Source organism: Pygocentrus nattereri, chromosome 22 (genome assembly GCF_015220715.1).
Source record: "Pygocentrus nattereri isolate fPygNat1 chromosome 22, fPygNat1.pri, whole genome shotgun sequence".
Taxonomy (NCBI): domain Eukaryota; kingdom Metazoa; phylum Chordata; class Actinopteri; order Characiformes; family Serrasalmidae; genus Pygocentrus; species Pygocentrus nattereri.
Window position 1 is genome coordinate 12,600,867 of NC_051232.1, and position 14,740 is coordinate 12,615,606.

At 39.1% G+C, this 14,740-nt stretch overlaps 1 protein-coding gene across 1 annotated transcript in view; it reads right to left on the minus strand.

Annotated features, from left to right (window-relative positions):
• Window positions 1-227: 227 nt before the first annotated feature.
• Window positions 228-14,740, minus strand: part of npy1r (neuropeptide Y receptor Y1) — a 48,480-nt gene continuing 33,967 nt past the window's right edge. Inside the window, exon 3 of the mRNA XM_017717452.2 lies at window positions 228-6,079. Coding sequence (XP_017572941.1) covers window positions 5,663-6,079 — 417 coding nt within the window. The 3' untranslated portion in view covers window positions 228-5,662. The remainder of the gene's footprint in view (window positions 6,080-14,740) is intronic.

Genomic DNA, 14,740 nt, shown 5'->3' on the forward strand with positions numbered 1-14,740 from the left:
GCACGTAGCTGCAGCCCTAGAATGTGAATGTCATTTGCTTTTTTTATTTTTAATTAGACATTTTTACATCTGACTCTTGTATTTAAGTGATACTTTTTTAATCCCACAACCAGGGAAATTCCACCTCCGCATTTAACCCATCCGTGAAGTGAAACACCACATACACACTAGGGGGCAGTGAGCACACTTGCCCGGAGCAGTGGGCAGCCCACGCACGGCGCCTGGGGAGCAACTGTGGGTTAGGTGTCTTGCTCAAGGACACCCCAGTCATGGATTGTCAGTGCTGGGGATCGAACCAGCAACCTTCCAGTCACAGGGCCAGCTCCCTAACCTCCAGCCCACGACTTCCCCATTCAGGAACGCATCGATACTGATACTGGTACCGGTTATTGGCAACAGTGTTGTGAAGGTACAAATAACACAACAAGCCAACAAGCAACGTGCAACTGACATTGGAGTATCTGAAAGAGTTCACAAAGGGATGTTCAGTTAAGCAGGGAAGAAAAAAAATACACTATGATTAGGAACAGAACTACATGCTAATGAGGACTTTTTGTGTTCTACTGTATTTTCTCCTCATCGGACATGCCGTTAACACGTTCATTTGTCAGAGAAATATAAATTCGTGGTTTTTGGGCTTAGCTAACGTCGGCTAGACTAGTTAGCATAGTTCGCTTGGCAATATCCTCACATTAAGGCACTCGTACAACACTTTAAATTTCAAAACATCACTCAATTTTTAGCGGAATTTCCTATAGCTTCCTGTGATGTGAATTCAGTGTCCGTATACTGGCACCTCGACTGGTTAACAGTGTCCAGAGTACGCCTCTGACACCTCAACATCTCTTAATCCAGATTTCCGATCATAAAAGTTCTCTAATTAAGAGACCAAGCTCTCAGATCATCACACATTTTCAGGAGATGCTATCGTCTCAGCAATATTTAAACCACAACGCATGACGCAGCATTCGCTCTGCTCCACTGATTCTCCTGACAGTCAGCTGTGATAGCTGTGCTAGTTCCTATAAGCTACTTATCTAGTTAGCAGTTATAATGGAGGTGAAAACAAAGGTAACTACTGCGAAAAAGTGACCAGAAAACCATTCATCAACCTTTTGTCCTAGATATCTACACCTATTGCTAAGAAAGGTGCTTCTTGTCATTTAGCCTTCACTCATCCTGCTATTCTGTCCATTATTACAGTAACCAGTGACAGCCAGTTACACGTGACGTAAGCAATTGCGTGTGGTGTTTAATACTCAAAGGTGCATTTTCCATCTAATTATGTGAGTAGTAACTGGCGAGTTACTATAGCAACATCTCTGGGCCTTCTGAATAATAGCTTAGCATTTAGCATAATGCTGCTGTAGTGCAAACACTTACTTCATCCATGGTTTTATCAGTATATCTCTCAGGGGGGGGAAAGCAGCTAAAGTAGCACACATATAAACCTTCAATATTTGTTTAATGCCCGTATTTAAGATAAAAAAGCACTTTGCATATGGCTAATTCTAGCCTAAGGCTAGCCTGCAGTACACTTTGCATCTGGTGAATAGCATGAAGCATAAAATATCACCAGCACATATTAGATCAACTTGTTTTATAGCAGGAGGATCTGGTAGGTTGCCAAAGCTAACTGTTTGCACAATTACACACTCTATAACAAATACAGATGAGTGCTGCTTGCGTCGCCGCTGGTGTAAAGGCTACGAAGATTAACACACAAGTCTACTGCAAGCGTCACAATCACATTCAAGGCTGCATGGTGTAACACTATACTTGAACGCCCCGGTGGGACCACACTATCAAGGGACCAGCCATGGCAAACTCCACTGGTGGGGCAATACTTGCAAAAGAGTTAAAGATACTTGTTTGTGAAATGTGAACTGCAGCCACCGGACGGCTGGTTCTCATGAATTAAAAGAGGGCAGAAGCGTTTTACTCCGAAACAGAGCGATGACACTGCACCCACTAAAATGTACAGTATACACAAAAATTCTGATAGTAGTAAACAAAGCTGGTCCTGGCGGCAGACATACTTTATAATGGAGTGTTTTCTATACTGACATATTGAGGTATAGTTGTAAGATTTTGGCCAACAAAAAAATATTTTAAGTTCTACTTTGAATCCATTCAGTACCTAGAAGGACGTTATTGTATCGCTCCAACTCTTATAAACATACACACTGCGATATGCACACACAGACCATACACACACTAGAACAATTTCCTTAAACTACAGTACCAGGCAAATGCTCGGACACACCTGGCTGTATGCTTTTCAAAATCTTTGACGTTTTGATCTGAACGCTTATGAATTCAACCATTCCATGATCGAGGTGGTAGAAGAGTTTGATTGGAAATGGTTTACTGTCCAGAGACTCTGATTCCTTTACAATGGTGGTGATAGGAAGCAGGGTCGACCTCAAACATAGCAATTTTATTTACGATCCAAAAAGACGAGGGAACTTACATGTCTCGTCTGCATTACTAATACTGGCAAGATCAACAGTAAATCTGACGACAAATAGCTTTTCTTTGGGGACTACTCTGCCATACAATGCCCTGCATGTACCGCTCTGCCATGAAAACATTGTAAAGAATAGGTTTTGGGCCAAAACATTTTATACAGCAATGATTCAGGCATCAGGCATTTAACTCATGACCATTTCATATAATAGCTTTCTGTGAGGAAGCGTTTAAAGGTATCAACTCTTTAGATGTCTGGTTTCTATCATCACCACTGTGAATAATTCTGACTATAAATTTCTCTAGAACGGAGCATTTCAAGTCAAACCATTCACTATACCTCAAAAATTTAAAAGGATTCATGGAATTTCCTTTAAATGCTTGAATGTATTAGTTTGGCTTGTTTCTAATAAAGCCTATGTATGAATGTGTTTCCAAAACACAACTTTTAGCTTTACAATTTTAAAATGCCCCCCAGCAAGGTCTCAGCATACAGTTCTGCTTGAAAGATTGTGAGCCCTTTAGCAGTATGTGAATTTCTGATCTAAACTCTGATCTAAAATGACTTTAGATCCTCATTGATGTCATAACAATAGATAAAGAGAACCCAACAAAAATACCTCGTATCTCCAAAATGACAATTTCACAGGAGAAGGAAAAAACCTAGTTTCCTTTTAATGTAAGTCAGTGGAACCAGATTTTTTTCAAGTTATTTTGGGCCATTTCTTTCCGTCCATTCATCATGAAATTTACACACAATATAAAGAATAAAAGGCTTTTACAAATTTCAATAACAGCGATAAGCAATTATATAGTTTCTGATTTGTTTTTTGAATGAAGTCCAACATTCTACATTTTGATTGCCCAAAGTATGTGAACCTTTAGATTTAGCACTTTGGCACAGGGGATTATTAGGTTTCATCAATTGCATAACAATGAGTAACATCTAAGGATCTTACAATGGCTAATGTCAGTGTTCATGAGTCCACAATCAGGCAAACAATGAACAAAAACAGTATGTATGGAAAAATAGCATGGAGAAATCTAGTACTCTCCTGGAAGAACATTGTGATCTAAAGATCACCTGGATGAGCAAGAAGACTACTGAAATAATGTTGTGTGGACAAAGAAGGCAAAAGTAGAGCTTTCTGTCTTAAATCAGTTTGGTTTGGCAAAAAACGAACACTGCATTCCAGCATAAGTACCTCATCTCAGATGAAGCTTGTGACTGTTTTGCTGCTATTGGACCAGTACAGCTTGCCATCATTCGACAGAGTTATGAATTCTGGATTATATTAAGAAATCCTACAGGAGACTTTTAGGGCAACCATCCATGAACTAAACCTCAACAGGTGGTCAGTCCGGCAGAAAGACAACAACTCTAAAAACACCAATTAGTCTACCAAGCGTGGTTGAAACAGAAGAAATGTCAAAATCAAGACCGTATTCCAGTAGAAATGTTGTGGCAGGACCTACATTGGGCATTCATTCAAGAAAGCCTACCAGCATCACAGAGGTGAAGCAGTTCTATGAGGGGGAATGGGCCAGAATTCCTCCAAGTCTAAGTGCAGGGCTGAAGAATAGGTTACATACATACTTTTTCCAACAAATACATGTTGTATTACTTTGTTCAATTAATAAAGGAAAAAAACACTTTGTTATTCTTTGTTTTTTTGGGTTCTCTTTTGTTATGCAGGCGTTTTAAAGCTGCGCCAACGCAAAAGGGGGCTACTTTTAAGAATCATGTATGTGTTTAAGATAGTTTTGATACCAATGCTATTTCACAGTTTGGCGCTGTCCCTACTATTTACAAATAGTTAAAAAAAAAAAGGAAAGCCCTTATTTAAGCAAGTGTGTCCAAACTTTTGACTGGCCCTGTATGTTTAACATTTCAAGGTAAAGTGACTTGAGTGAATATCCAAATTATGCTAATCAATACTTAAAATTAAGTATTCGTATGTCATTTCTAAATTCATACTTACAATTAAGTATATAATCCATCACCAATGAATGATGTCACCAATATATGAAAATATTCTCAATACGTCTCTAAATAACATTATTCAAGTAATCATACATAATCAGATTTCTAAGCTAATTTTTTTTCTTATACCACAACACTCAATTCATTTACATTCATAGTTATTTACGACAAATACCAATTAAAACAGTATTTTGCACATTCCTCTGTGTCTCTCTTAATCGATTTTTTTCATTTATACTGAAAGAACCTGTGCACAGAAATCCGCAACAGTAACATATTCATAAGCTTAAGTGGAACACTGCTCTGATATGTGTGTTTTGATGACGTTTTTAAAGAAAATCACTTAATATTGGTGTTACTAAACCAAGAAAACAAACCTTTTATGGTCATTCGGCTTGATAAGCATTATTTCCCAAAATGTTTTATCTTCTTCTAAACGGGACTGCTGTAGATACATTGCCAACAAATCCGATCACTTCTTAATTTAGTGGTCAGATGTTGTTCAACAAAATTTTGTTCGCTAAAATCCAACCCTAGTAATTTAGCAGAGCAGTAGTATCGAAGAAACAAGTCCACTCCTGTAGCTGTAGCATCTCTACGTGATTGACATTCAGGCCGACGAGCTGTTTTAAGATACCTGAAAGAAGTCCAACACAAAAGAGCACCTTTTGGGGTCCCTCACCTTCGAATCTAACTCTTCTAAAAGGCCCATCCCCTGGTGCCTTCTTAGCGTCTCCCTCGCTGGTGCAATTTGTTACAGTTACACAACGATTCAGACTGCTGTTCAGAGAAGTACTGGCTAAGGCATGTCCTCTGGCAGCCCCCTTGGGTTAAATTCCATTGTCAGGCTATGGTATTTTTTAGCAGAATTGATGTTTAAGATACTTATTGGTAGCCGAAATCCCAATTAGCATAAAATGGTCTGATCCAATTTCAGGATCGCCATTAAAGGCTGAAGAATAACAACTTCCAATCGCTCACTGCCCCATTTGCTCTGTTTGCTCCAGCATGACATCGGCACATGCTGAAACCTTCACTAAACCAGGCCTCTAGTGTTATGTATGTGACTGATCTGGGACGCAGCCGTCATTTACTCAGACCTTTTGCCACTTGATATGTGCAGTACATTTGCATCCAGGTGGATGATCTCAGACAGTACACTCCCTTGTGGCCAGAGCAGCTATTTGAGACACAGCTCAGGTTGTTCTCCTACAATTCTGGACTGCCGAGTTTAAGTGACGTTTTGGATAGGTCGGTGTGGACGGTTGACATGGCGATGGTGTCGTACTCATCCTCTCTGACCGACAGGCTCTTGCAGAGGCGGAAAGTGCGCAGGTCCCGCTGGAAGTTGCGGTTCAGGAAGCCGTAGAAGACGGGGTTGATGCACACGGAGCACATGGCTGTCAGGTGACAGAGTGAGAAGAGGGGGTTGTGGGTGCAGTTCATAGCCACCTCGTGGTTCCAGTCGATGACTGCATTGAAGACGTTGAGGGGCAGCCAGCAGACGGCAAAGGCCACTACAATGGAGAAGAGCATAGCGTTGATGCGCTTGGTCTCGTGGTTGCGGAACTTGTTCTCTCTCATTCTCTCCATCATGCTCTTCCGCTGCCTCAGACGGCCGTAGATCTGATGGGGTCAGACAAGAAAGAGAGCGAGAAAGAAAGACAGAGACAGATATTTGTTCAATGAACATAAACATACAGTGCATCTCTATATATTAAAATCTTAATGCCCGTGTAAATTTGGTAACACTTTATTTGAAGGCTACCAAATATTTAAAGACTTCATAACACAGACTTCAGTTAAACTGTACAAATGTACAACTTTTTAAGGGACTGTTACTGAAGGAATATGTTACCAATGGTATTTCTGCCCATTCTTTTTGTGCAGGTATATGTATATTCATATGTATGAGAAAATACGTACAAAAACTTAAGTGTTCACTTAAATTCGAGGGCATCTAAATCTTCCACAGAACTCATGGAGCTATTAAACTGGTCTCCATCTTTTAAGTTCTATAATTTGGGAATGAAGCTTCGTAACAGTGTCAAAAATAAATGAGATGTCTGTCACTTTAATTTCAGACCCCTTATGTCCACCCAATGCAACTTAATTTACAGAACATATTATGTCATGCGATTTCTAACATTAACTACTTGTTAGTTTCAGGTATTGCTTTATAAATATGTTTTCCAGTACTTATAAATGTCAAGTCCTTATGTAGCTAGCCTCCTCAAATAAACCTCCTCATATCGCTGCTGTTGGAAGACAAAAATTTCAGTTTTTGCCATTTTTCCGTTTTTGGCATAATTTGAAAGTTTCCCTTTACATTGTGTGTACATTTCATGATGAATTGACCAAAATATATGTCCCAAAATGACTGATTACTGAAAAATATCTGATTCCATTGCAAAGTAGTTTTTTCCCTTCTCCTGTAAAGTTACCATGTGATTTCCACAGTACCTTTTTGTTTGTTGCTGTAATTTTGCAATTTCTTTCTAAATGAACAATCTTTCTAGTATCTGTTCAGGCCGGGTGCTGTCAGCAACTTCATGATACAACACATCATGATACAAGCATCACAAGAAAACACAACAAAATGACAAAACACACCATATGTAAAACACGGCATTTTTGGTTAATGTTTACCTTAGAATTTGTGCTAAAACTATAGTAATAATGAACAATAACAAATAAATAAATAGACTGGAAAGAATGATAGTGACAGTTTTTATGATAAAGAGCTGGTCAGAGCACAGAGGGGCGGGCAGAAGAGTGAACCTTCTGAACTTTACACACTTTTATTCACAGAATCAACAGCAGCCTGTAGGGCAATATTCAGTGTTTGGAGAGAGTCTGTGGTTGTAAAAGTATCAGTGAACAACAGAATTGCCACTAAGACGTGCCACAGATCACATACAGCACAATAACATCATCCGTTTAGCCAGTGACCAAGCACTTATCACAACAGGCTAAGACCAGAGACTTTATAAAGGAGGAGACAGTTCACTGGCTGGAAAATGAATGGAGAAGCGCGTAATGCTCAACATGGTCTCTGTTTACGGGGAAAGTCCTTCCTTTTAATACAATAAACCAACAAGCTCAAAAAAGCTCCCCTTGGTTGTTGAGATAGGCTCATGCGCAGTAGCCGGAACAAGCTGAAATATGTTTTTTTGCGTTGAGCCCAACTACAAAATATTTATCCAATTTATATTTGACAGTGCAGTTAGCAGTGATTTCAGTTCGGGGTTTATAGTTTTCTCTCCACTCAGAAAGACAGGAGCCTGGTCCTTTGCACTTGGGTCACTCTCTCTTTAAGCGGTTTCCATATCAACGGAGACCAAGAGTGAAAACCCATAAAGACTGGCACCAACCGCCACCTCAACAGCTTCTTTCCCCAGGCCATAATCCTCCTGAATGAAGCCCCTTCTCACATCACTCTGCTTTAAACAACTGCACATGCACTTTGTTACACATGATGTACATTACCACTGTATATTCCATAACATAATCCTTCTGAATCAAAAACGATCCCACTTTCTTATACCATAGTCAGTGTATATATGCACTTAAACATACATATTATATAAATATGCAAACCCAATTCCAAAAGAGTCGGGACAGTACATAAAGTCTAAAAACAAAAGGCCGTGACTAATAAACTGCATTTTACAGGTACACAAAGAAGAGATTTTCCCCTATTAACCTTATTGATTTTTGGGAAAATACACATTAATTCCAAAATTGATGCCTGTAGCACATTCCGAAAAAGCTGGGGCAATGTAAGACTGGGAAGTTTGTGGAATGATCGAAAACACCTATTTTGGAACTTTCCACAGGTGAAAAGGTAACGGGTGATACTATCATGATTTGGTATGAGGAACGTGGGGGAGGGGTTGTGTATGAGATAAATATATCAGGAAAATGCTTATTTGGTAGCTTTCCGCCGGTTTAAGTGGGACTAGCAGTTCGGAGGAAACTATTTTATTGCCTATTGTATCGAATTTTTTGAGGTAATGTTTTTTTCTTTTCCAAAGTGAGTAATTTTAGCCATCTTTGACTTTAGTTATGCCACGTGACTGAAATTCTAGGATATATACAATGTAGATATATGTAGATATATGCATTTGCATTTATATTCGCTGCTCCCTTTTAGCTGAACCTACTATATACTTTATGTACTTCAGTATTTGATTGTAACTGTACTTAACTTCCATTGTACTGTCCTTATACTACTCACAGATTGTTTGTGTACTGTACTTATTTTGTGCATATATACATATAGAGTATAATTTCGTATATTTATTGAATTTCATTTTATGCTGACACCTGCACCAAGAGAAATTCCTTGTACATCTGGTACTAATCCTTATTTGAAATCTGCTTGAAAGGCAGGCACACTGGCAAGCACACACACACACACACACACACACACACACACACACACACACACACACACACACACACACACACAGATTCTGCATGGCCTAGAGGAGGAACATCATTAAAAGCACAGAGAGAGGAAACTCGCTTCCCTGGCATGTCAAACGCTGAACTGCAGTTTGTGTTTGTTTGTGTGTGCCTGTGTGTGCCTGTGTGTGTGTGACAGAGTGGACATGTGCATTTTCAGTCTCTTCCAATACTGAGTCACCACATTCTGACAGCTCTCTCTCTCTCGTCTCTCTCGTCCCTCTCACTCACTCTGTCCTTTATCCTCCTCCGCTCTCACTTTCTCCATCGCTCTGTCCAATCCCTTTCTCGCAAACCACACAGGCGTAAAGAGGGAGAGAGGGAGAGGCCTCTGAGTGAGAAAAAAAAAAAATGAGTTTGCGTCTCGCTTCCATTTCGCCTGGCATTAAGCTGACTTTTCCAATGAAGCTCCACAGTCACATTTATATTACAGTTTGGCTTAACGTCAGTTTTGTGTGCGCATGACTGAGAATGGATTTTTGTGTGGTCTGCCATGCAGTGTTTTAAGATTGGTCCACGTGTAGGTCACCATTGTACTGTCCCTTGTAGTGCTGAGTGATAATACTGTCTGGGACAGGGAGGCAGTCTCACTTTCTGTTCTAAAATACAGGGGTGTGGATAAAATAAGACTCCACCTACATACAAAAACTCTTCAGTGCTTCAGTAGTGACATAAAAAACATGGCCCAGAATTTTCAATTTAAAATTAAATTCATGGTAAATCTAAATCTCCACTTTAATAGAAAAACACACACACACACACACACACACACACACACACACACACACACACACACACACACACACACATATATATATATATATATATATATATATATATATATATATATATATATATATATAAAAAATGGAAGTATTATTTAAAAAAAAATATAGAAATTTAGGGGTTTGGGTTTGGAACCTCCCAACTGAAATCAACCTATAAATTATGATTTTTTATATTTAGCTTATTACTATTTGTATTAATGCCTTGGTTCTTAAATAGATCATACGTGTATTCTACGTGTATTCTTTATAAGGTCAGAAAAACTTCCTTTTTGTTTAAATAATTTTTTTTTTTTTTTACTGTGGGATCACAGTTTGAACTTATTATGACTCTAATGACTTATTATCATTAGAACAATCCATATATTAGATGGTTGAAGCTCCTCCATGATTGCAGCCTCTTGCTCTTGTTCTCTTTCACACAACTCAAGGATTCTTGTTAGTTCAAGGAGAACTGTGTCTTTCCACTTCGCTGTTGCTTTTGTAATCTGAGAATAATAAGTGTAATAATAAGAAGAATAATCCACTGTAATAAGTGAGAGCAGCATATATATATATTATACACTATTTGGACAAAAGTATTGGGATCCCTACAGATTAAACCTCCAGGAGCTTTTATGACATCCCAGTCTAAATCTATAGGTATTCATATAGAGTTGGTCCCCTCTTTGCAGCTCACACTTTTCCACAAGATTTTGGAGTGTGTCTGTGGGAATTTTTACCCGTTCATCCAGAAAAGCATTTGAGGTCAGTGATGTTGGACAAGAGAGCCTTGCTCACAATCTCTGTTCTTGTTCATCTTAAAGGTGTTTGATGGTGTTAAGGTCAGGTCACTCCAAACTCACCTAACCACCCAGCCATGCCTTTATGGACCTTGTGTTGTGGCACACAGTCATGCTGGAAGAGAAAAAGGTCTTCCCCAAACTGTTCATATAAAGTTGGAACCATACAATTGTCCAAAATGTCATGGTTTGCTGAAGTATTAAGATTCCCTTCACTGGAACTAATGGGCCTAAACCAACCTCTAAAAAAACTCCCACTGCATTATCCCTCCTCCACCAAACTTTACAGTCACTAAATCCACACTCATCCATCATACTGACAAATAGAGAAGCGTGATTTATCACTCTGCAGAATATGTTTCCACTGGAAACTGGAAAACCATTTCATTAAGCTCCTAATGCACAGGACTTTTTCTGATGTTGCTTCCAGAGGCAATTTTAAACTTTTTAGTGGGTGATTCAGCAGAGAACAGGCACTCACCAGCCCCACTCTATGAGTTTGTGGGGTCTACTGCTTAATGGCTAAACTGTTGTTGCTTGTAGGTGCCTTGATTTCACTTACAGGACAGAAATTTCAAAAACTTACTTGTGGCAGTGGTAGCATCCTATGACAGTGCCATAAGCAAAGCTACTGAGCTCTTCAGTACGACCCATTCTACAGCCAGTTTTTTTCTATTGCGACTGCAAGGTTATGTGCTTAATTTTATCCACCTGTTAGTATTGGGTGTGGCTGAAACACCTAAAATCAATCATTAGGACAGGTGTACCAATATTTTTATCTATATTGTATGTATATAGTATACATACACTATATGTATGCTATACACACTCAGTGGTTGGAACATGCAGCCACTGTTGCTCTCAGTGATAAAAATTGTTTACTGTTAAAATCATGTGAAAGAAATCTAAGAAAATAAGCCACTTGTGACTACTATACAATATCATGCCTTTACTTACAATTAATTATTGAATTTCAATTCAATTTATTCATCCCACCTGGCACTTGACATTTGTGTGTCTGTTTAGCTATAAAATATCTGGGCTTTTGGCCTTTAAGCCTAATTATCAAAAAAACATTAAGCCGTTTACAGCCAATTTCTCACCAAGTGCTAAAAAACAGGGAACAGGAAATTCCAGCTGTAATGAGGATACATTTGTAGCAGCAATGCTGATAAGCTCCTGACATCTGTCATAAATATTTAAATGAACATATTAACATGCTAACATGAATTTCATGGATCATGAGCTAATTGGACACAAGCTTGCAGAATCTGCCATAAGGTACCCTGTCAAAACGCAGGCACATGCACACGCACACACTTTCTCTCTGTCACTTTGTTTGATGATAATGTCAGTTCTGGCAGAGGCCGCTGTTACCTAAAACAACTGCACAACACCCACAGGCCGCTGTCTATGTTTGTGCACCATGTATTTAGAAACTAAATGTCCCCGGACTGATGGAAAACATGAAACTGGCGGACAATGCAGGGACATTCAGCTTGTCCTCATGAGGACAAATACCCTCTTTAGTGTTAGTAATGCAGCTTTCTTGCCCTTTTGTTTGTTAAGGCTAAGGTTAGGTGCCATAATGGCATCACTTGAACTCTGCTAGATAAAGATGTCACGGCAGATGTCATAAGCTGTCATGAGAGATTTTGTTCAGTAATATAATAGTGTCATGTTACTGTACATGTCCTGACAGACTCCATCATGTTTGGTGTCAAGACAGCTGATGGCATACGGTAATATTTGCTTTGTGTACTCTAACCAGCCATCATACCATCAACATCAAGACACCTACCATGACAATTCACGGTAACAGTAACATGGCAGTTCTATTTAGAGATCACAGGCTCAATACCACTTTTTCTGATCTGATAATGATGCTGAAACCTCATTTATCAGCCAATATTGATACCAATCAGATATTTTTGTTTATTTATTTTTGAACTACTGTGGAGGTGGTCCGCCCAATGCCTGTTGGGGCTCCAGCTTCCCGTCCCGTGACCCAGAAGGATAAGCAGTACAGAAAATGTATGCGCATGGAGGTCGTGTTGTGGGATTAATTTTGTTTACAAGACTGCAGTAGTTAAATGCCTTTCCCCCTCCATTGGCATGATCCGTCTCTCTTAGCGACATTCCTAACTATACCGTGCTCACTCCCTACACTCTGAGATTTACTGTACTGGATCCTGTTCGCCAGCACTCTCAGCTCACTCTCCCTCACTGCTCAGCTTCAGTTCTCAGTTCACACAGTTAGTTATAGTTAGTATTTATATCATATATGATCTATTCTACCAAACTGGTTTAAAGTCAGAGTTAAAACTCATTTCAGACTTTTAACTGACTTGGACCTTGGACTAAAATCCTTTTGCTTTGAGTAACTCCACATCTTAATTATGTTTTTTATTTTAACGAAAATAAATGATTGAACTTTCCATTTTGTCACTACTCAATGTGTCGCTGGTAGTGATGGTTTTGGTAGTAACAGTTTTAGCATAACTGAAAAATGTTAGCCAGTGCATGACTATAAAACAAAGCTTTGAACAAACAAAATCATTACATTTTTCATTAAAACACAAAAAAAGTTTACATAACAGCAGAAAACGTGTGTTTTGGTAATGACTATTCTTAAATGTTACACACTGATTTTCAGACTTTGGGACACATTTACTTCAATGGGATCTACCTGCTCAGCATGACCATGAAGGACAGGGACGCAGAATCACTTCTCGCTTTAAAATGCAGGGGTGTGACTAAAATAAGGCTCTGTCTATGGACTAAAACTCTTTGTGTTTCGGTAGTGACAGAAATGTGGGACAGCTTTTTTGTACATTTAAAATCAAACTTATGATAAATTTTAATCTTTTAACTAAAAAAATATATTTTTAAAGACACAACATTGAAAAATACAAATCGTATTATTATAATAATATCATTTTTTTACCAATTGAAGTTTAGGGGTTGGAGTTTGAGACATCTTCCAACAGAAAGTACCTTATAAATGCCTCAGCGACTGACTGTGACTGACAACACCGCTTGAACAATTTATTTGAATTTCCTCACACTGTCAGCTGCCAGTGTAAATTCTTGAAGGTCATGAACTTATCATGGAAGGAGAATGCTGTACTTTGCTTCATCTGGTTACTCTCTCTCCCAGCTCTGATTGCCTGGTCTGTTCTACTGTCTCTGCTCTATGCAATGATCTCTCTTAGCCTTATAGCTGAATAGCTGAACAAGGTGTATTGTTTGTTTTTGGTTTAATGGTGCTAAGTTAGACAAACAGTGCTAAGTTAGACAATATATTCGTGTCTTTTGCTGCATTTGAGGTCACTTCAATAAGAAAACAGATCATCTTTTATCCTCACACTGGTTTAGCAAAATTCAGTAATAGCAATGCAAAGCTTTGCACGTGTGCCATATTTATCCTGGCAAAGTATAGTTTTTAATCGTAAAGGTGAGCGAAACTAAAAGTACAGTCACTGTAAATATACAATCTTCCATATAGCAAATACTCGTTTTCTCCAACCCTTCTGTTATCACGTGACGTTATCATGTGTTTACTGATGTTAACACGTTGTTTTCCAGAGCTACAAGCAATTTTGTGTCAGGCTAGATTAGTGATAGACACTGACATCCGTTCCAGCATTTTCTGCCAATATCAGCCCAATAACGATATTGAGAATTATATCGGTGCCATCTCTAGTTATATTACTGGATATAATCTGTCATGACAGCTGATGACAGCATGACATCTGCCATGATGTGTTTATGTCAATGTTATGTAGCAGAGTTCAGGTAAAGTGTTTGTAATACAGAAGATAAAGGAAAGACCCATAAAGATGGTGTTTGCCAGAGAGAGAGACAGAGACAGAGAGAGAGACAGAGAGAGAGAGAGAGAGAGAGAGAGAGAGAGAGAGAGAGAGAGACAGAGAGAGAGAGAGAGAGACAGAGAGAGAGACAGAGACAGAGACAGAGAGAGAGAGAGAGAGAGAGAGAGAGAGAGAGAGACAGAGAGAGAGAGAGAGAGACAGAGAGAGAGACAGAGAGAGAGAGAGACAGAGAGAGAGAGAGAGAGAGAGACAGAGACAGAGACAGAGACAGAGAGAGAGACAGAGACAGAGACAGAGAGAGAGAGAGAGAGAGAGAGAGAGAGAGACAGAGACAGAGACAGAGAGAGAGAGAGAGAGAGAGAGAGACAGAGACAGAGACAGAGAGAGAGAGAGAGAGAGAGAGAGAGAGAGAGAGAG